At 40.4% G+C, this 23347-nt stretch overlaps 1 protein-coding gene across 7 annotated transcripts in view; it reads left to right on the forward strand.

Moving 5' to 3' along the window:
• Positions 1-23347, forward strand: part of DISC1 (DISC1 scaffold protein) — a 431012-nt gene that overhangs the window by 385683 nt on the left and 21982 nt on the right. For 5 of the 7 annotated variants that reach the window (XR_010114822.1, XR_010114820.1, XM_055234477.2 and 2 more), the window contains one exon: positions 11648-11924. Coding sequence is in view for 5 of the 7 variants with exons in the window: in XM_055234477.2 (XP_055090452.1) it covers positions 11648-11924 (277 nt within the window). In the remaining 2 variants the exon portion in view is untranslated. Of the gene's footprint in view, positions 1-11647; positions 11925-23347 lie in introns of those variants that run through there. The other 2 variants (XM_055234478.2, XM_055234480.1) reach the window with 2 other exon arrangements.

The following is a 23347-nucleotide window of genomic DNA, read 5'->3' on the forward strand; positions in this document are numbered from 1 at the left end:
CAGCCTTGCACACACCATGGAAGCCAGAGAGATGTTGATGGATCTGTCAAGTTCATAATAAAAAATAACAGAGAACTCCTCAGGTAACTGAAGGTGATTTGGCCCACTTGTGGGGAGGAAACACACGACAGCATGGAGTTTTCAGACATGACGTATTCTTCCTCCTGCACATTGCTGAGGAAGGCCAATCCTACCTAGGTGCTTCAAGAAATAAACCCCTGCTGGCAGTGAGGCTCGGGGTGTTGAGGCTAAACAAGCAGTAGCAGAGGAGCACTGCCTGGGAGGCGGTCAAGCAGATGGCCAGGATTTCAGCATCTCGGTCCTCCCTGTTCCCCAAGGGGTAGGTAATTACAACTGAGGGAGACTATATTTCTGGGAGCACAGGTGATTCCCCCAGAGACTCTTTTCCCTGCACCCTCCTACCTCCTGAACCCACTGGGACCTGCACAAATTAGGGCCTTGGCAGTATCCACTTCTCCAAAGACCCAAGACCAGCCTAAGTAGTAAATATGCCTAAGGAAATAAGAACTCATTTGGAAAATAAACAAGACTGCTTTGGAGGACAACTGTTACAAAAGAACGATAATGAATGGAATGGCTAAAACCTGATGAAGCATGATTGTTGAAGTAGACATACAAGGTGTTCAACACACATATGAAATATTCTCCAGAGATAAGGAAGGATGTTGGAAACATGACATAAAATATGAAGCCCTAAAAAGGAGTCAAATGGAAAATCAAAGAATGCAAAGTTTGATTTTTTTTTAGTTTCAGTAAATGCATTGAATGCCAAATGGATTCAGCTGAAAAACCAATTGGCGAGCCAGAGGATCTCAGAAATTCTCAGAGGACATCAGCAATAATCAGAGAGAGGGAAAACTTAAAAGATAAGTGAAGCAATATGAAGAATAGCAATTTTTGGTCAACATTCATATAAAAAGAATCCCAGAAGGAAGGAAAACAATCAATAGAAAAATGGAAGAAAACATGAGAGAAAGATTGAGAACCACCCAGAAAAAGGAAAAGGTATAAAACCTCGGACCAATGGGCTTAGTAGAGTGCAAAACAGGATAGAAAAAAAGGTGACAGGCATACCTCAATAGGTCGTAATAACATTTATGTAAAACAATGATAGAGAGAACATTCTAAGAACACGTCAATTATTAAAGGATGAGAACTAGATCGACCTCAGACTGCTCAATAGAACACATAATACAAGAGGCTATCAAGTAATACTTTCAAAATGTGGAACCAAGAATATTAAAGAAAACCATTATTTAAATGGGGCTACGAGACCTGGAAATACTTAAAAGATTTATCATGTACAAACTTCTTGGGAATATTCTTAGAGGAAGTATTTCAAGAAGATGAAAAGTCTAGGAGGACAGTATGAGCTGTGTCACAGAGTGTGCAAATAAAGCTTAGCAAATTTTTTACTGTTGGTGACATAGAGAACTTACAAATAGAACAAACAACAAAAATATATCTTAATAAAAATCTGGAACTAAAATACAGCCTCAAAATGTATATCAATTTTTATATTTTATATATTTATATATTTTATATATTTTATATTTATAAAATGTAAAAATATAAATATTTATATATTTATATATTTTATATTATTCAGAGGTGAGATGGGGTAGAATGAGAGTGAGGTGAAAATATACTAAAGCACTTTTCTTCTTGTTTGCGAGGAAGATGTAGAAATTGAAAAGCTCAGCAAATTTATATGGAAAAACATAAATATGATCTTACAGATACAAAGGAAACTACAAGAAGACAAAAATATAATGTATAATTTTTAGATCAATAGAAGAAGATCTGATCCACCCAGTGGAAAGTAGGAAAAGAGAAAAAAAATAAAATGTTTAAAAAGTAAGAGAGGATTCCTGGTCTGGGAAAAAAGGCATGGACCATTTCTCTCTGCTTCTTCCCACTAAATGCAATTCTAAATCCTGAAAATAATGCAAGAGCTAATTGAATGAGAACTCTGAAAGACCGTGAGAGGACAGAAATCTGCCTTGGGACTGTAGGACTAGAGGGAAAACATAGCTTCAGGGCTTCCTACATACCTTCCTCATGAAAGAAGATGACCTAGACCTGGATTTCCTGACCTCCAACCAAGCAACCAAAGGCAGCTCAGCTAGGTTTATTCCTGCCCTGGATTTGGAGCCCTGCTAACAATAAGCAGCCAGGGGAGAGCTCTCCTTCCCTGCTGGCCTCCAACTCCCTTCCCCTCCCAGAGACACCTGGTTAGCCAGGAGCCCCTGGCAAGAGGGACCCTGCCACAACAGATGCCCAGCCTGGGAAGAGTTCTCCTCTCCCCTCCCTGCCCCATCAGGGGCAAGGGGAATTCTGCCACAGTAGGCACCCAGCCAGGGAAGTCTACTTGTCCTCCAGAGCCTGAAACTTTACACCCCCACCAAGAGACATTCAGTTACCTGACCTGAGGGGAGGCCCCTTCTGCCCCTTCAGCTAGCACTATCAGGGACCAGTGGAAGTTCTCATAGAGCCAGATGAATCAAGCAGACAAACAACAATAACAGCAACAACAACAACAACAACAACAACAAAACAACCAACTCCAAAACAAAACTCAAAGGCAAACAAACGAAAGGAACCAGACTGCAATGGCTTCAAAAATAAAAATTCCATTGGAACCACATATACAAAAGTAGGACGGGACCTGCATGATAAAGCTAAACAGAATTCCCTCATAAAATAAAAAAATTAAATGGAACTCAACATTTTTTAACATAATGACCCACGTGCCCAAGATATAATTAGGAACCATTCATCATAACAAAAACCAAGGAAATCACAGCTGGGATGAGGAAAGACAATCAACTGATACCAGCATGGAGATGAATCAGATGTTGGAATTATGTGACAAGAATTGTGTACGGTCATCATGAAAATGCTTCATTATTACAGCAAATGAAAAAATTAGAAAAGGTCAGCAAAGATATAGAAATTTTTTTTAAAAGCCAAATGTAAATTATAGAACTAAAAATACAAAAACAGAAATAAAAATCTCACCGCATAGGCTCAATTGTAGAGTGAAGGTGATGGAGAGTAGATTCAGTGAAATTGAGAACAGATTAATAGAATTTACCCAATCTGAACAAGAAACAATGGACTGAAAAAAATGAACAGAGCCTCTGGGCTCTGTGGGACATAGCAAAAGATTCACCATTTATATCATTGGATTCTAAAAGGAGAAAAGGAGAGTGAGGCTAAAGAATATTTGAAGAAACAATGGCTAAAAGCTCCCCGAATTTGGTGAAAGGCACAATCCTACAGATTCAAGAAGCTACACAAATCCCCAGGAGAATAAATAAAAATAAATCCACACTAAGACACATAAGAATTGAATTTCTGAAAGCTAAAGACAAGGAAAAATCCTTGAGAACACCCAGAGAGATTTACTACCTATAGGGAAACAAAATTTCAATAACAGTGAATTTATCATCTGAAACTATGGAAGCCAGAAAGAAGTGGCACAATTAACAAATGATAATAGAAAAGAACTGTTAACCTAGAATCCTACATCCAGCAAAATTATCTTTTAAGAATGAAGAGGAAATAAATATATTCCCAGATGAAGAAAACTACCATGTATTTGTTGTTAGCAGATTAAAGATTAGCTAGGTGAAATTCTCTGGGAGATAGAGAAAGGAATATAGAATAATGGAAAGAGTAGAAACACAGTAGACTATCCTTTACCTCATGTGTTTTATGTATTGTATTATGGTGATTGAGAAAAAAATTTTAATGTCATCTGATACTTAAGACAATAATATTTTATTTTATTTTATTTTTGAGACAGAGTCTCACTCTGTCACCCAGGCTGGAGTGCAGTGGCGCGATCTCGGTTCACCGCAACCTCCAACTCCCAGATTCAAGCGATTCTCCTGTCTCAGCCTCCTGAGTAGCTGGAACTACAAGCATGTGCCACTGTGTCCAGCTAATTTTTGCATTTTTAGTAGAGATGGGGTTTCACCATTTTGGTCAGGCTGGTCTCCAACTCCTGACCTCAGGTGATCCACCTGCCTCACCCTCCCCAAGTGCTGGGATTACAGGCGTGAGCCACCACTCCAGGCAATAATATTTTAAAGTGCAGAAGGTAGAGACTGAAATGGAAGGGAAGTTTATCTGCATACTTAAAGTAGTAAAATATTGGTGCCAGTTGTTGGTGATGCCACCAGCATATTGTAATAACCAGAGCAATTATTGTGCAAAATATACAAAGAGATATAATCCAACATATTATAAATAAATTGAGATGAAACCCTAAAAATAGGTCCGTAAAAATATGCTCAAATCATTTTTGGCAAAGGTATAAAAGTAATTCAATGAAGGAACAATAGAATTTTTAACAAATGGAGCTGGAGCTATTGAACATTCGTAGGCAAAAAGATGAACTCAAACTAAGTCTCATACTTCATACAAAAATTAATTTAAAATGGATCAAGGACCTAATTGTAAAATATAAAACTATAAAACTTTTAGGAAAAAAAGGAGTCAGTCTTTGAGACCTAAGGCAAGGCAAAGATTTCTAAGACTCAACACTAGAAGCACAGTCAAGTAAAAGGAAGCATTGATAGACTGAACCTCTTTGAAGTAAAACCTTTTGCTCTGTAAAGATTCATGTGAAGAAGATGAAAAGACAAGCTAGAGACTGGGAGACATGTTTGTAATCATATATATCTGACAAATTCATTAGTATGTGGAATATATAATGTCTCAAAACCCCACACTAAAAAATATTAATTCTAGTAGAAAAGAGGCAAAAACCATAAAATACACCTCACTGAAGTGGCTATATGGATGGCAAAGAAGCATGTGAAAAGATAGTCAACATCATTAGACATGAGGGTAATGGAAATTGAAGCTGTAATGAGATAACATTACACACCTCTCAGAATGGCAAAAACAAAAAAATATTATAACACCAAATATTGGTGAGGATGCAAAGAAACAAGATCACTCATGCATTTTTGATAAGAATGCAAATGGTTGGCCACTCTGAAAAACAGTTTGGCAGTTTCTTACAAAACTAAACATGTAACTGTGATACAACCCAGCAATTGTGCTGTTGGACAATTATTTCAGAAAAATGAAAATTTAATTTCACACAAACACCTAGGCACATATGTTCATAGCATCTTTTATTCGTAATATCCCCACACCAGGAGTATCCGAGATGTCTTTCTGTGGGTGAATGGTTAAACACACTGTGGTACATACATAGCATGGAATACTACTCAGCAGTTAAAAAGGAATTAACAGTTGATACACGAATCTCCAGGGAATTATGCTGAGCACACATGCACACACACAAAAGCCAATCCCTGAAGGTGTCTACTTTATGATTCTGTTTATATAACATTTTTGAAATGACAACATTTTAAAAAGGAGTAACAGACTTAGTGGTCTCCAAGGACTAGGGAAGGGGAGGCATGGGATGTAGGCAGGTGTAGTTATAAAAGGGGACATGGAGATTCATGTGATAATTGAATTGTTCTGTATCTTGAATGTGGTAAGGGGGACCTGAACTTACACAAGTGGTAAAATCGTATAAAACTATGAAAACACACACACAATGGGAACTCTGATGAAGATCAGTGGATTTTATCATTGTCAATACTCTGGCATGATATTGCACTATTGTTTTGCAAAGAGTTACCATTATGAAGAACTGGGTAAAGGTACATGAGATCTCTCTATACTCTTTCTTACAATTGTATGTGAATTTAATAAAAAGAAAAAGGAAAATAGAAAAAAAAGAAAAAAAGGAATTTTTTTAATTGAAAGACTTGTCTAAACAATATTGGTGAAAGACTTGTCTAAACAATATTGGTGAAAACACCAATAATTACACAGTAATGAGAGTACATGGGTTAAAACCAGCAATCCAAAGATAAAATCTTAGAATGGGTTTTATACAATTCAGCAAATGTTTTGTGTTGGACTCATTTTAAAAATATGCAAATAGACTGAAAACATAGAATGGTAAAAAGATAAGCTGGGTAAAATTGAACTAAAAGAGTGTTGGAATAACAATTTTAATATCAGACAATTTAGACTTTAAGGCTAAAATATCATATCAACAATGAAAATTGTCATATACAGAAAAGAAGCAGTTAGAAAATTTAATGATTGGAACCCCTAGGTATCTAACATCATAATCTGAGACTCATAAAACAACCAATAAAACTATGGGAGGAAATAGAAGAATCAAGAATTATAGTTGGAAATTTAACACACTCATTTCAGAAACTCATAGATGAAGCAAACAACAAGAAAAACAAATATATAAAAAGTTTAATAACATAATATGCCTTCACTTTCCATTCAGTGAACACAATGCTCATTCTTTTTGGACACATATGGAAAATTTACAAAAATCAATGAAGTACTAGGTGATAGGAGAACCCTCAGATAATTTTATAGAGTTAATTCTCAACCAGTATGCAATAAAATTAGATATTAATCTAACAAAAAGGAAGGTGAAAAAAATTTATTCTATTTAGAAACGAAAAAACATATCACTATACAGCCCTTGAATTAACAAGGGAACCATTAGGAAAGATAATGAAAAGGCTGTCTGTAAAATCTGCTGGACAACAATGCCGTAAATTCTAAAAATATATATAATGCAATTACAGAAAAATATTTCAAATTGATGGATTTTGTGATAGGTCCACAAGTGTTTGTTATTTTCCATATTTTTCTGTATATTTAAAATAATAATTAAAAATTTAAATAAACATATATTGGACATGGTTAAAATATTACTCAGACAAAAATTAAGAGCTTTAAATATGCTTATTATAACATTAAAATTTCAAAAGAGGGAAATATGAAAAAGAAAACAAATGAGTTAAGTGTTTACAGAAGCTAATAAACAGATAATAAATCCAAAGAAATGGGGAAAATGGAAATATAAGATAAGAACAAATCAATGAAATAGTGAACAAAGATCAATATGAAGATTAACAAAGGAAAAATTAGTTCTTTGAAAGGAGTAATAAGATACCAAACCTTTGATAAGACTGAATAAGATAAATCAGAAAAAGAATAAGTAAAACACATACTGAAAAGGAGATCTACAAACAAGTAATTTTTTAAATAGTTTTTTAAAATATGAACAAACATGTAACAATACATTTGAAATTCATTAAAAAAGGATTAATTTATATAAAGGATATAAAATATTAAAATAGACAGAAGAATAAATGGAAAACTTGAATAGAGTGTAAAAGTTAAAGATATTGAAGTGGTAATAAAATGTCTCCTTCAACAAAACCCTTGGGAAAAGGATAGGGAACCCAAGAAAGGAATAAATAGGCAGTGAATATAAAAAGATAATTCACAGAAGGAAATCTGAGTGGCTATGAAATGATCCTAGTGGAGAAATGCAACTTCAAACAAGATCCCACCTTTTACCTATTAGATTGGCTAAAATTAGGAAAATGAAAAATACCAAAGTGCCCCCAACTAAGGACTGTTGTTTCTAGTGTGAACCAGACCCCATTCCTGCACTCCTGCTCCAGTGTATCTCTCAGAAAATCTATTCCCTCCCTCCCTCCCTCCCTCCCTTCCTTCCTTCCTTCCTTCCTTCCTTCCTTCCTTCCTTCCTTCCATCCTTCTTCCTTTCCTTCCTTCCTTCTTCCCTTCCTTCCATCCTTCTTCCCTTCCTACCTTCCTTCTTCCCTTCCTTCCATCCTTCTTCCTTTGCTTCCTTCCTTCTTCCTTCCTTCCATCCTTCTTCTTTTCTTTCCTTCCTTCCTTCTTCCTTCCTTCCTTCTTCCTTCCTTCCTTCTTTCCTTCCTTCATTCCTTCCTTCCCTCTCTCCCTCCTTCCTTCCTTCTTTCCTTCCCTCTCTCCCTCCCTCCCTCTTTCCTTCCTTCCCTCCCTCCCTCCCTTCTTCCTTCCTTCCCTCCATCCCTCCCTCCTCCCTTCCTCCCTTCCTCCTTTTCTTATTATATTTTCTTTCTCGTTTTGTTATTTTATATTGGCATAGACATAAAATACATACATCATGAATGTACTGCTTGATGACTTTTCACTCATGGAATCACTACCATCAAGAAATAAAATGCTTCTTGTACATGAGAAGTCCCATTATGCCTCTCCCATTATAAGCCACCATGCCTAGCCTATTTTACTTTTATTTTTGAAGAAAATTCAAATAATTGCATGGTTCTAGATTGCCAGTGAATTTCTTTCAGCATTTTAAAGATGTTTTATTGTCTCCTAGCTTTCACTATTTCTGTCATCCATATTTTTGTTCCTTTGAAGTTAATGTGCCTTCTTTTCTCTCACTGCTTTTAAGAGTTTTGTTCTGTCTTTGATGTTTAGAAGTTTCATTATGATTGGCCTAGGTATGTGTTTTCTTGGATCTTTTCCTATTCTGAGTTGTAGTGTTTCCTAAATGTGTGGTGTGATGTTCTTTGTCAATACATGATATTCTTAGCTGATAATCTCTTCTAATATTACTTCTGCCTAATTCCTTTTTTATCCTTCTGATCTCATCGTTTATGGACATAGGCTTTGAGAGAATGTTAATTAATATGTCCAAGAAAATAGGGAACATGATGGAGAATTTTGACAGACAACTGGAATATATAAAAGAAAATCAAATTAAAAGTAACTGAAACTTAGAACACAATAGTGGATTGAATAGCAGATTCGAGACAGTAGAAGAAAGGGTTATTAAATGGAAGACAGGTCTGTAGAAAATATCTAGCATGAAGCTGTCTAGATGGGTGAAAATATATATTTTCATTGCAAATTCCTGATTTTTGGTTTTCCAAGAAAAACTCAAAATTTTTGCCAGGATTGAATTTACATTCCTCATAGTTTCAGTGTACCTGAGCTGATGAGTTGATGATGTGCTCCGTATACAGGGATATGTACTCCCAACTAGCCAAAGTCACTCCTTTCTATTATCTTCTACCACTGAGGCTGAATATTGGTTGTCATGGTTTATATTATCCCTTCCCTGCTCCACACATTTACATTGCACGCTGGGCATGCTGTGTATTTGAGTTCATGATCCATGTTGAAGATGCCATAAAGATACCCAAAAATGTGAAAGAGACTTGGAACTGGGTAACAGGCAGAGGTTGGAACAGTTTGGAGGGCTTAGAAGAAGACAGGAAGATGTGGGAAAGTTTGTAACCTCCTAGAGGCTTGTTGAATGGCTTTGACCAAAATGCTGATAATGATGTGGATAATGAAGTCCAGGCTGAGGTGGTATCAGATGGAGATGAGGAACTTGTTGGGAACTGGAGCAAAGGTGACTCTTGTTATGTTTTAGCAAAGAGATGGGCAGCATTTTGCCCCAGCCCTAGAGATCTCTGGAACTTTGAGCTTGAGAGAGGTGATTTAGGGTATCTAGTGGAAGAAATGTCTAAGTAGCAAAGCATTCAAGACGTGACTTGGGTGCTCTTAAAAGAATTCATTTTTATGCATTCACAAAGAGATGATTTGTAATTGGAACTTATGTTTAAAAGGGAAGCAGGGCATAACATTTTAGAAAATTCACAGCCTGGTGATGCAATAGAAAAGAAAATTCCATTTTCTGAGGAGAAATTCAAGCTGGCTGCAGAAATTTGCATAAGTCACAAGCAGCCAAATATTAATCCCCAAGACAATGGAGAAAATGTCTCTAGGGCATGTCAGAGGTCTTCATGGCAGCCCCTCCTGTTACAGGCCTGGAGACCTAGGAGGAAAAAATGGTTTTGTGGGCTGGGCCCAGGGCCTTGCAACTTTGTGCAGTCTCAGGACTTGGTGCCCTGTGCCCCAGCCATGGCTGAAAGTGGCCAATGTACAGCTCAGGCCGTTGCTTCAGAGGGTGCAAGCCCCAAGCCTTGGAGGCTTACATGTGGTGCTGGACCTGTGGGTGCACAGAAGTCAAGAACTGAGGTTTGGGAACCTCTGCCTAGATTTCAGAGGATGTGTGGAAATGCCTGGATTTCCGGGCAGAAGTTTGCTGCAGGGGTGGAGCACTCATGGAGAACCTCTGCTAGAGCAGTGTGGAAGGGAAATGTGGGGTCAGAGCCCCCACACAGAGTCCCCACTGGGGCACTGGCTAGTGGAGCTGTGAGAAGAAGGCTACCATCCTCCAGTCCCCAGAATGGTAGATCCACTGATATATTGCACCATGCACCTGGAAAAGCTGCAGACACTCGATGCCAGCCCATGAAAGCAGCCGGGAGGGGGACTGTACCCTGCCAAACCATGGGGTGGAGCTGTCCAAGACCATGGGAACCCATCTCTTGCATCAGCATGACCTGGTTGTGAGACATGGAGTCAAAGGAAATCATTTCAGATCTTTAAGATTTGACTGCTCGGCTGGAATTTGGAGTTGCATGGTGCCTGTAGCCCCTTTGTTTTGGCCAATTTCTCCCATTTGGGATGGAGCATTTATCCAATGCCTGTACCCCCATTGTATCTTGGAAGTAACTAACTTGCTTTTGATTTTACAGGCTCCTAGGTAGAAGAGACTAACCTTGTCTCAGATTAGACTTTGGACTTGGAATTTTGAGCTAATGCTGGAATGAATTAAGACTTTGGGCTACTGTTGGAAAAGCATGATTGGTTTTGAAATTTAAAAGGGACATGAGATTTGAGAGGTGCCGGGGTGAAATTATATGGTTAGGCTTTGTGTCCCCACCCAAATTTCATCTTGAACTGTAATCCTCATAATCCCCAAATGTCAAGGGAGAGACCAGGTGTAGGTAATTGAATCATGGGGGCAGTTTCCCCAGTGCTGTTCCCAGGATAGTGACTTCTAACGAGATCTGGTGGTTTTATAAGGGACTCTTTCCCCCTTTGTTCTGCACTTCTCCTTCCTGCCACCATGTGAAGAAGGTGCCTTGCTTCCCCTTCACCTTCTGCCATGATTGTCAGTTTCTTGAGGCCTCACCAGCCACACTGAACTGTGAGTCAATTAAACCTCTTTCCTTTGTAAATTAATGAGTCTTGGGCAGTTCTTTTTAGCAGAATGAAAACAGACCAATACAATAGAGTCTAGCAATAGAGTGGAGAAAAACATAGTTACAAGCCCTGCTCTCAGGGAAAAGAAAACAATAATCACATAAATAATTAGAATTGTGATAAATACTCTGAAATAAAAGTAAAAAATGCTAAGAGATCCATCATATTTTCCAGTTGGAAGGCAGGGAATGTTTCTCCCAAAAAGGTTATTTAAGCCGAATTCTGAAGATAATATGATTTAGTCAGATGAAGGCCTGGGTATATGTGTGTTGGTGGGGAATGGACAGAGAGAGATTGGACACGTCTGAGGATTCAAAGTAAGTCAGTAGGGCTGGAAACACATATATGAGCAGAAATTGTGTTGTATTGGGCTGCTGAGTCTGGAAAAATACATAGGATTTTGGATGCCCTTGCAGACAAGCAGCTAAGGACCAACACATTTCATGGTGACTTGATGGTGTGCAAATTTGGTCCCTCTGATGAATCTTCTAGTTGAAATAATTTATCACTGTGAAATTAAGTCATCAAGTATAAGATGACTAGCTGACTTTTAGCCAGGTAGACAAGCTATTGACCTGGTATGATGAAACATCACTGAGTTCATTTTTATGTCTTTGTTTCCTCTCTGTCTCAGCTGCAAGTGTCCACTGCTTGGGAAAGTGTGGGAAGCTGACTTGGAAGCTTGTCGATTGCTTATCCAGAGCCTACAACTCCAGGAAGCCAGGGGAAGCCTGTCTGTAGAAGATGAGAGGCAGATGGATGACTTAGAGGGAGCTGTCTCTATAGCTACTCCTCCTAATCCCCCCAGGCTCCACTCCGAGGATAAAAGGAAGACCCCTTTGCAGGCATTGGAAGAATGGAAGGCTCACCTCATCCCCTCTCTGCATTGTGCTGGAGGTGAACAGAAAGAGGTCTGTCCTTGTCACATGGCCTCCAGAGGGGACCCCTATTCTAAGGGGTGCTTTGGGACCGTGCTCCTCTCTCCCTTCCCCTTCCACTCCTCACTTTCCTCCTCCCACCCTAACAAGAGTCTTTTCCATAAAAAGGCCCTAGGAAGTTTTTCCTGATTTCAGTGCCATGACCTGAGTCTTCAGAGCTCTTTGTTGGCCCAGGTTCCCAGGTGTTCTGAGTGTGGAAAGGAAATAGCATGGAGAGGCTGGAGGAATGTGACACATGGCCTTCAAGTCTCATGGTTGATGTTAGATGTTAGCTGTGCTTCCTCCCTGGGTCTTTGCCAGGACTCACCACTGGTGGGTGGGGAAATTGCCACCTCCCCAGGCCAGCCCTGCCAGTCTCACATCCCATCTGCAGGACCACGGCCTTCAGAGAGCAGACATTTGTGTTCTTAGTCACTGCCTCTGGACTGCTTGGAAAATTGATCCTTGATCCTATATTCGGATTCCGTGGTCTTATAAGAAAGCAACCACTGTCACTCTGCATCCTTGCTGGCCCAGTCACAGGCTCTACGTTAATTTATAGACATCTGAACTCTTTTGTTAACCCAGGTGCTGCAGGTGGAATCCTCCAGCAAAGCCTGGCCTCCAATGCTCTGGGTAGAGGTGTTGAAAAGTTACCACCTGCTGCAAGTGGATGGCTTGAAAGAATATTCTGGGGTGGAGGGAAGTGCCACCTAAGCAAGGGTTTTTTCCTGGGTGGAAGAAACTGCAGGCTCTGGGAATGAGTCTTTGAAGGTGTGTCTGGCTTTCCAAAGTGAGCTACCAAGAGGAACTCGATTTGGAGCAGTCAGAAGCCACACCAGATATGTGATGGACTCCCTGGGTCATTGATTCTGCTGGAGGCCAGGACTGATTCAGCAGAGATCCCTTACTCCTGTAGGGGAGAAAAATCAGTATCTTTCCTTTACCCATCTAAAGGTTCTCAGCTGAGGCACCTATACAGACAGAGTAACAAGAGAAAAATGTACAAATGTGCTTAATATAAAATTTACACGACACAGGAGCCTGCAAAAATGAAGACCCAAAGCAACAGAAACCAGTGTATTTTTATGCTTAAGTTTGAAGAATAGCAGACATGTGGAGAAGTATAATTTGACAAAAGGAGTACGATCTAATGGCAATAAACTGGGGGGAGCTTAGCAAGGCCTGTTTGCTCGGATTCTTCACTGCATCCCTGTGTCTTCAGAGATAAGGATACTCCTTTCCTTTGGGTATAGGTTGTACACTTTAAAGATGAGGGTGTTGTAATCTACTTTAGAGGAAGGTCGGAGAATTATTTATGGCCTGCTTCAGGAGAGAATGGCTGCAGAAGATCAGAGAGACTTTCCTGCTTCTGCTGTTCCTCAAATGCCAAGGTGCCATATTTTGGGGTAGTGTAGTCTGAACCCCATCACTCTCTCCCTGCCTCTCTCCCTCCTCCTCTGCCCTACCCACTGAGCCCTGAGCCCTCCAGGCTCTCTGGGGACAGACTTTCCCAAGCATACGAGGATTCGTTTTCCTGCATAAGATTATAAGCACCTGTCAATTTCACTATCTGGCTATAAGAACACAGAGCTATGTTTGTTGAAAAATAGGAAGCTTGGGGTCAAGGATGAATAAAGAGTGGAGCCTTATCCTAGGTCCTGTGGTGGCTGCTGTTTGGGTGCTCCAGGGGTCCCCCAGAAAGCCTCCCAGATCGTCTCCACCAACTGAAATGCTAAGAATGTCCTGTATTTATCTGTTGCTTTCTTGGGGGTGAGTGGATGCTTTAGAGGGGACCTTATAGCTTTTGCTGGCTTTCGGTATCATTTCCCTGTTCCTGTATCACAGTGGTGGATTTATTTTCACAGAGAGGGCAGCCGTTCTTTGAATTCATGAGTGCCATGGATTTTAAGACGATGTTTTCTGAGAAGGGCAAAATTATGGGGCCAGAAAACAGATAAATTGTTGCCAGGAAAGGGGAAGGGACTCATTACAAGAGCAACAGGAAGGAATTTGGTGTGTGGAAGTTGGGGGCGGGGTGATAGAAGTATTCTCTGTCTTGATCGTGGTGGTAGTTACGTGACTGTGCATATGTCTAAATCCATAACTTTACATCAGAAAGAGTGAATTTTACTGTGTATGACTTTACAACAATGATTTTAAAAAGTTTTTTTAAATGTCTACCTACTTAAAAACCGGGCTATAGATGTTTGAGTCAGTGCTTTTGTCTCAGGACTACCAAAAGGCAGTTTGGCCTGCTGGAAAGAGCACAAGGCTCGAGTCTGAGTCTGCTGTGATCCTCAGTTAGGCCTCTTACAGGCCGCATCTCCACATCTGTTAAGAAAAACACCACCACGACATGAGAAGATAATGAAAACTATCTCATGAAGCTGTGATGAAGATTTAAATAAAAGGATGCATCTCAAAGTGAGAGACCAGACATAGTAGAGGCTAATTTGTGTTAACTTTTGTTTCTATCACTCTTTCTGGCAGTCACAAGCATCTCTAGAATGCTTTTTGTATGCATAATGCTATTAACAGCTATTTGTTTGGAAGAGGGTGTTGCATGACTCAGTCTCCAGGCTTAACTTTCCCTTTTGCATAAGGAGTTTGGGGGTGCTTGAGATTTTTAAATTTTCCTTTACATGTATAATATACTCACTTTTTGTCAAGAAGTAGACATGAGCAATGAGTTAGTGGAAGATACCCAGTCAGAGAAAGGTTTAACGAAGGAAAAACCTCATTTGTATTCGGGTCCAGGATTTTCGACTATGGAAGGTATAGGGAAATGCTAACAAGGGTCTCATCAGGAAGGTGCTTTTGTTTTCCTGCCTGTGCTTTCCAGGGAGCCATTGAAGTCTGGGTACTTTGCATTTATCCTGTGGCTAAAATGTCTATTCACTTTGCAGCTCTGGGTTGGTTTTGCTTTGGAACTCCCTGCTGGGTCTGACCATCCTATACTGGTTTCTCTACTGAAGCTTGATGCCCTGAAGGCAGTCAATTTCTTTTTGACCCAAATCTTCCATGAAAAATTACTGACTTCTTATAGAGGTCCACAGGGAGATGAGTTTTCAAAGCCTTTTCTGTGCTTATCTGGCCAACGTGGTGATGTGCATTCTGGTGATACTTTGTTATCACAAGGGCTTTGTCGTTGATTAACACCTTCCTGGGTCTACTGTCCTTGCCAGGCTGCCGAGCACCATTCCCCCATTTTACAGCTGGGCCCATTAAGGTGAGGCAATTTGCTTTGAACTCTGTTACAGAGGAAGTCAGCAACAGGGCTCAGTGCCAATCTTAGCATGAACTTCCTGGAATTGTAAGAGCCCTTTTCTTTTCCAGTTTCAAGACAGCGCTCCTCCAAGCCTTTCTGAGGACTCTGGAAACTATCAGCTGCTGTTGGCCTTGGTTCATAGATGTTACAGAAATTGTATGGGGGCCAGACAGGAGCCAGGGAAATCAGTGAGACAGGCTTCCTCCGCTGTGAAGTGGCTCTTTTGTACTGGCTGTTATGGCCATAATACCTGCGTAATTTTTTTCTTTCCTGTCTGCAACCTAGCCGGCGGGGTGCTTTCTGTTTCCACTACTTTTTCTACATAATGGGCTCCCTGGACGGTATCACTTTCCCAGACTTCTCATCCCAGCTGCTTCCTTTCTGAGCCAGTAGCTCTCACCAAAGAGGCCAAAAGAGGACCTGGCAATGTTGAGTCATCGCGTGCAGTATGTGAGTAGCCAGTGTGTGAACACAGCTGCAATGAAAGGAATTAGCAATAAGACACAACGCAACCATGTAGCCTCATTTGTTCAGATTGAGGTCTTCAAAAAGCATTGTAAGTTTAGGGGTGGAAAGGTGTGATACCTTTCCTCAGCCATCATAAGGGCTAACACTCCTGTAACAAAAACAAGTTAACAAGAGAAAAACATAACATATTTATTTAATCAGAGTTTTACATGACACAGGAGGCCTCAGAAATGAAGACCCAAAGACCCAGGGAAAACTATTTTTATGCTCAGGTTTAATGCAGAATAGTCAGCTATGAAGGAATGTGATTGGACAAAATGGGTGTGATCTAATGGTTATAGACTCGGGGGGTGAGCGGACCAGCAAGTCCTGTCTGTTCAGATTCTTCTTGGACGCTCTGCGTAGTATTTATTCCTCTTGGGTATGGGGCAGGACTCCTCTAAATGGAGGGTCTTCAAGGGAGAAGGAGAGTGACCTTTCTATGTTTTATGTTTGCTTTGGGGGAGAGGAGTCCTACTTTCTAAGACTGGCTTTGAGGAAGAGGAATTCTGGTTTCTATGGCTTGCATCCAGGGAGAAAAAGGAGTGTGAGAGAGGAGGGCAAGAGAAGGTCAGAGAGACCTTGCTTCTGAGGCCTTCCAATCTCCTTTGGTTCAAAGTACTCAGCATACCAAAGTGTCACACTTCGGGGCATCATACTGTGAGCCACAATGTAAGTATCTCCATTCCTTTTTACTCAATTTCACATGAAAAAAAGCTGGAAAAGGTGATCCACAATGAAGATGTTTGTCTTCCTTGTCTTAAACTGATTTCTATATCTAGAAATGTCTCTATTGGGCAAAAGTGCTTCCTCTTCAGCCATAATGGGTCCAGATCTGATTCTTTCTTTTCTCTGACACTTACTGGCCCTGGAACAGCTGGAAACTCACTTTGACTCTCCAAGGAGCACATCCCTAAATGTGTGATCTCTTGATATCTCTCCCACTTTTGAAAAGAACTGACAAGGGAAAAATATTCACTTACCCATCAGCTGGTTTTGCTCTTTTTGTTTAATGTCTTTGGGGAGAAAGCAAAGAGCTAGGGCATGAAGAAAAGTTCTATCTCCACTACATTTTGAAGTTTTGCAAACCCAGCCATCTTTCCCAAGAGCAGAGCAGTAGAAGCAACCAGAATGCAACCAGGGTTGATAATTGGTTGGTTAATTACAAAGTCAGAAAAGACAGAGAATCATAAAAGATGATACATGTGTATTTTAAACCTTTTTGTTTCTAGCTGAAAACGTGCCCTCTCATTTGCTATTCATTTGATATAGGACCAAGGATTTCTGTTTGTAGAGCCTGCTGATTGGCTTTGCACATGACCCTCCTTGTGTAAACCTCATCTATCATGCATCATTAACAATTTCCACTTTTGGTGTCTTTAAAGTGGGCTGGAAACGTTAAGAGCACTTGAAAAACAATTCTCAGCCTCTCCCTCTCTCTTAAATGTTATTGAGTCTTTCCAAGGTTTCCAGCTTGCTTTTTATGGAAACAAGCACTTTTTTTCACACTAATATTTCATTGCTCTACATAGTATTTATTTAGATTGTATAATTAGGATTTTTAAATACAACTGTCCTACAGATGTTAAGAAACAAAGGCAACTTGACCAATAGAAACAGAAGTGCGCAGGCTTACCAGGACCCTGCCCCTGGCCTGGCCCTGGCCACTGAATTTGAGAGAGAAAGCAGAGTCCAGGGACAAGCTGGCAGGTGGCTAAGAGAGGTGTTTCTTCTGTTCAGTGAGCTGGCTCCTGCTGGTTCTCTCAGTTAATTACTGTCATCAGCTTGTCAGCCTCCTTCACCTGCCCAAGGGAAGGAAGGGGACTCCTCTGATCTGCTGGCTTCTCCTTCTTTTGGAATATGGTGGAAGCTTGCTCCATGCTCCAGGGTCTCACGTGGCCCTTTTTCCACTAATTAAAAATAGTTCAGCGCTTCTGAGGAAAACAACCTCAGCGCTCTTGGTGACGCCGTTCACCTTGGAAATTCCTTGTCATTCACTGGTGCAGACTGAGGGATCGATAGCAGGCTGGCCTCTGCCTGAATGGCAAGGACTCATTTTCAGCGTTTGTAACAGAGGAGATGTTACCCATCGAATCCTCAGTGGTGTCCTGGGAGTAGCTGAGAATTTTCGTAATGTGGAAAATGAAATAGCACCCTGCCCCCTCATCATAGCTACAGTGCATTTGATTTCCCCACCACTGGGCAGCCAGGGCAGTTAAAATCAGGAGCTTCTGGCCCCCAGGAGCTTCCGGTCCCCACACAAGCTGGTCGTGAGCTATTCCTGCCCTTCCTACCTAGGAGCAGGCAGGAGATGAGGACTGGAGTTCCACGAAACTCCTGTGTGAAATTATCTTACCTCTGCCTGAGACTTATTGCACTGCCTTTTTCAGTGAATCATTTAATGCTTTCCATTCTGAATATGCTGGTGTTTCTGCTTTGCCAGCCATTGGTTATTCCACACTCCCTCCTCCACCTGGCCCCCAGGTATCTCCTGGAACCATTGATTATGGCAGAGCAGATCTTATTTTGCTGATATGATTAGGAACCTCAGGCCAACAAGCTTGGGTAACAGTGAGAGAAAAGAAGAGTGGTCCTTTGTTCTTTGTCTGAGTGCCTTTTGAGGGAAAGAGTAGATACCACCAACCATAGCATCCCTATCTCTTTCCAGCAAACTACAGGGGTGCCTGAGACTTTAGGGTGGGAAGCAAGCTGTCACTTGGAAGGGGTGACATCCAGAACCAGGATTAAATGCTGACATTTAAAAACAGTAACTATGATAGTCTCATAGTTTCACAGTTGACAAAAAACACTTAAAGTTCAAATTTGTTTTACTACAAAGTGAACCTGGATGGAGTTTGGGATTTGATTCTGTCTTCATAGTTTCCCTTTATAGTTCAATATTTCTTAGCTCAAAGAACACATTTCCTTAAAAGGAATCCCTCAAACCACTTGTCATTTTTATTTTCTTATACAAAAGGGCCTTAGGGTTGGATGTCCCTATCCCCAGAATCTGAATCCTTTTATTAAATGGACTGTCTCTAGGTACTAGCCGGTGCCATGAATCTCATTTTGGATTCAAATGGATTATTTTCTCAGAGGGTTGTAATGAAGTTTGGTTTTATTCAGATTTGACGATCAAGCTCAGTGTGCTTATAGAAAAGCAGTTCACATCCTCTTGCATGATCGTGTAATATGAACTGTAGCTTTTCAAAGGTTGCCCTTCAAGTAAACTAGAAACCACAGGCCAATTAACATATGCCAATTAGCAAGCAATTTCTTCTTCTAACAATTTGTTTGGTTCTGTTAATTACTTTTATTTAGAGCTTGTTTCTCCGAGCCACCTTCAGAACAAGCATGCAGATACTTGAAGACAATTCATTGCTTGCTCTGACCTAAAGAGATTAAATATTTCAGATGCTTTCTTTACCACTGACGACATCTGGATGCTTTTCAAAGAAATACGCAGTTACTCAAGGTGTAACCGTATAATTTGAATATTTGGATGAATACTCGTATCAGTTAGAGTAATAAAGATAGACCGTTAGTGTCTCAATTTTGCCTCTCTGCTTATTGGCATTTACACGACTGTAGAACTTGGCATTTATGTGAAAAGACAAACACCATAAAATCTATGTCAAATACATGTGAAATATATTCTTTGTGTTGTGGGAAGGCATTTGTTTGAAGTAAATATTCTTTTTGTAGATAATATTTTAAAAAGAGAAAACCATGTCGCATTCCTGGAATGTATTTGCTAAGCATATATTTTGGAAAACAGCCCAAAGGAACATATTTAAGGCAGTGATTTTAATACTAAACTAAGGAAATTGTTTGATGCATCAGCTAAGCTCATGGATGGTGGTAATCACATCTGGTTTACCTCAAGCCGGAGGAGAAGGAGTGAGACTTCACAATGTAACAACCATTATGAGGCTCAAGTAGCGTTTTTGGCTTGTAAGCATGTATGTGTGCTGTGTTCAATTTTATGTTTTAAAATTTTTTTAAAAACTTAAATACTGCTATAGCCCCAAAATATGTAAAATATGTAAACAGTTGGCTTGATGGCCATAAGGGAACACCTGTCCTTTTTTTTTTTTTTTTTTACTGTGTAGCCTGTGACTTTCACTGCAGGAATTAAATATTTTTGTGGATAGGCAAATATACTTTTGTGGATAGGTATTGCTGATGCCTTATTACACAGCCGAGGGAAATAAGGATCTGGGTAAGCAGTTGAGTCACAGCAAAGAGTACTGTATCCAAGGTGGAGGTTCATGCTAGAGCTACAGGTACTAACCCCTCCCCTGCACCACTGATCCCTAGCAAGGGTGGAAGTAACTGAGGACTTCTCAGCACAGCCCCCAGCACAGTGTCTGAAAGAGAGACCTAAAGAGTAACTGCCTGTTTTCTCAGATTAATCTTAGAATCCTAGCAGTACTTCTTACTTCAGTTTGGAGATTTTTCTTATTCTATTTCTTGACACTCTTACAGACTTCACATAGCCCCTCACTTTAGAATAACTCTTGACAGCATTTTAAGAAATAGACTATTTAAATCATCTTGATCCAGTGACTCAACCCAAGGTGTAGCCCGTCTGCTCAAATTTGTGGCAAATCTCCACTGATGATAACATTTCTGCAAATGTATGCTCTATTAGGTGTGGAAGCTTTTCTAAGTAGAATTGGCAGCCACAGTAGTACCTGCCTACCTAGCAATTTAACTTAAACAGTTTCCTCTTCCAAAGGTATTTTCTATTCAGAATAGAAATAATAAATATGATTTCCTCATCACTCTAGATACAGCCTGATGAGATATTGTTACCAGATACTTTCTCTTATCAAAACAACCATTATTATTTCGTAATATATTCTCTACCCTTTGAATATAAGCTCCAGTTCTAAAATTTTAAATGTTGGTATCTTCCACATGTCATAGGGAAAGACTTAAGCCTTGTTTATGGGAACTATAACTAAGTAAAAATGTCCTTGGAGACCCTGGTCATGGAATTTGTGACTGTTCTTCCACTGGGGCGTGTGGTTTAGGCATCTGCTCAGGCTAGCAACTGAATGCTTTTCTGGGTATACACTTTTATAGAAAAACGTGTTTTGAAAGTCACTTTAATGGGAAAATCCTGCCCAATGAAGGAAATCCTATTTTCTGTTTTTAAATCATGCTCCCTGAGTTGGGTGAGCAGGACAGAAATTTGACATCAGCTCTAATTCAACACAGCTGAAAATTTCTGCCCAAACATTCAGGCCTACGGGTTTTGATCATGAAGTGAGTTAAGCAAATTATATTTGAAATATTGCCTGGCTGAGTCGGTGCTACTGAATCATACCCGTGTGGAAGGACAGCAGGGAAGATGGTAGGGCTTTACTGGAGGCCAATAAAAGCCATGTGTGTACAGCAGTACTGTGGAGGGCCCCAGGACCCCATGGCTGTCCCTGTGGCAAGAAAATTATCCCAGATAAGGCTGTTCTTGGCTGCACTGAGGCAAAGGCATGTGTTCAGCATCCAGAAAGGTTCTTCTTGTTGGTTTTCCTTCCTGGCTCTTTATACTTGGGTGAAATGATCTCTTGGAAGTGTAGTCTGAAAAACAGCATAGCTTCTTCCAAGTTCTCCTAAGATACAGGAGTCTCCATTCATTACTTCAAAAAGCATTACTGAGCACCTTTTATGAGCAAGGTAGGACGACGGAGTAGGGCCAGGACCTCATCATCTGGTGAGGGAGACAGGCAGTTACACACACAGGGAGGAACTCCTCTTACCCAGAGGTAGGCAGGGTTGGAGATTCGGGATTGAAGCGTTCCTGGAAGAAGTGGAATCTGCAGAGTTTTGAAGAGAGGGGGTGTTAGGTGTAGCAGTCAGACCATTTACCTGTTGTAACTGCTTTTCATTCTGACCCACAGGGAAAACAATTATTCCTAGGGTTAAATGATGGGATGGATGTTCAGAAAGGAAAAAAATAATAATTTGAATTGCTGAAAGGACCACCTGACAAGACAAATTACCGGAGAGTCTTCAAAGACATTTTGAAATGCCGAGCAACCTGTACTTTAAATGATCCATTCAGAATTGCAAATCCTACAAAACTCCATTTCTGCTAGGAATCCCAGTGGCTTTGTAGTGGGTAGTATTTTTAATTATCAAGTATCAGTCATGCAGGCGTTCCCTTTTTTGTCACATTTAAAGTACAAATGGGAGCAAAAGTTACAAATTGCACACAGAGAGACACTCAGTGTGTGAAGTTGTGGACATGGTTCAGAATATGTTCATTTGGAATCCACTGAGGTGATGGGAGAGATGGGACTGGATACTCATGTTCTTATTTGGAAAGGAGACATTCTCGCCACCTTTCCCATGTGCCTGCTTGCTTTTCTCTGCTTCCAGCCTGATATTTTATGGACTTGTAGATGGGGGGTCCTGTGCCCATCATTGCATCCCAGATTGTCATGGTTGTCATCATTGTCACCTCCACTCAGTATGCCTCTGAGTCCTGGAGGGAGCATATCCCTTGAATAAGACTGAACCCTCCAGGCATTGAGACTTTGCAGAGTTCTGAGGGTAGAAGGGAAGAGAACACCGTGTCCACAGGCACTCACTGTTTGCTTCTCTGATTTCTTTCCATCACCACTTTGCCCAAGTTACATGACTCTTTGGCCAGGCACTGTGGCTCACGCCTGTAATCCCAGCACTTTGGGAGGCCAAGGCGGGCAGATCACCTGAGGTCGGGAGTTCGAGACCAGCCTGACCAACATGGAGAAACCCCGCCTCTACTAAAAATACAAAAATTAGCCTGGCATGGTGGCACATGCCTGTAATCCCAGCTACTCGGGAGGCTGAGGCAGGAGAATCACTTGAACCCGGGAGGTGGAGGTAGCAGTGAGCCGGGATCATGCCATTGCACTCCAGCCTGGACAACAAGAGTGAAACTGTCTCAAAAATAAATAAATAAATAAATAAATAAATAAATAAATAAAATGACTCTTCAAGCCTCTTTTCTTGTATGTAAAAGAAGGAATTGAATCTTGAGGATGGTTCCTAAGACCCCTACCAAATCCAGCAGCACTCTCTGCTTCTAGGTATTAAGATTCTCAGGGAACGTTTCTGACATTCTTAGTAGCCTTAAAGGAGGCAGATCTTTGTAAATGCATTTGCTGTCCTGGGAAACAAGATGGTGTTAAGATAAGGAAGCTCCATTTCTCTTGCAGTTATAACCCAAGGCAGAGCCTCGCGATTAATACACCTGGCTTACAACTCACTATTTTGGCTTAAACAGAAATGTCAGTGCTTCCAAAGCTTTCACTGAGACACCCTCTTTGAAAAAAAGTTCCTTTTAATTTAAAAGAAACAAACTCTCTTCAACAGCTCCATTTATTTATTTATTTATTTATTTATTTACGTAGCTTTCTATGAAGGCTTAGCAAATAAAACAGATAAAATTAGAAATTGGGGTAGGGTTGACAGTAAAAACCCTTTTCCTCCTACCAGGGGATCTCTGCAGAATAAGGCCTAAAGCCCACTGGTTTGAGAGAACATACTCCAGCAAGGTGCTTTCAAAGCAAGGGAAAAACTAGAAGTAGTGAAATACACTTGATGCTTCCTGCAGAGACTATGCCATCCTGTGTGACCATAACATATA

Source organism: Symphalangus syndactylus, chromosome 19 (genome assembly GCF_028878055.3).
Source record: "Symphalangus syndactylus isolate Jambi chromosome 19, NHGRI_mSymSyn1-v2.1_pri, whole genome shotgun sequence".
NCBI lineage: Eukaryota > Metazoa > Chordata > Mammalia > Primates > Hylobatidae > Symphalangus > Symphalangus syndactylus.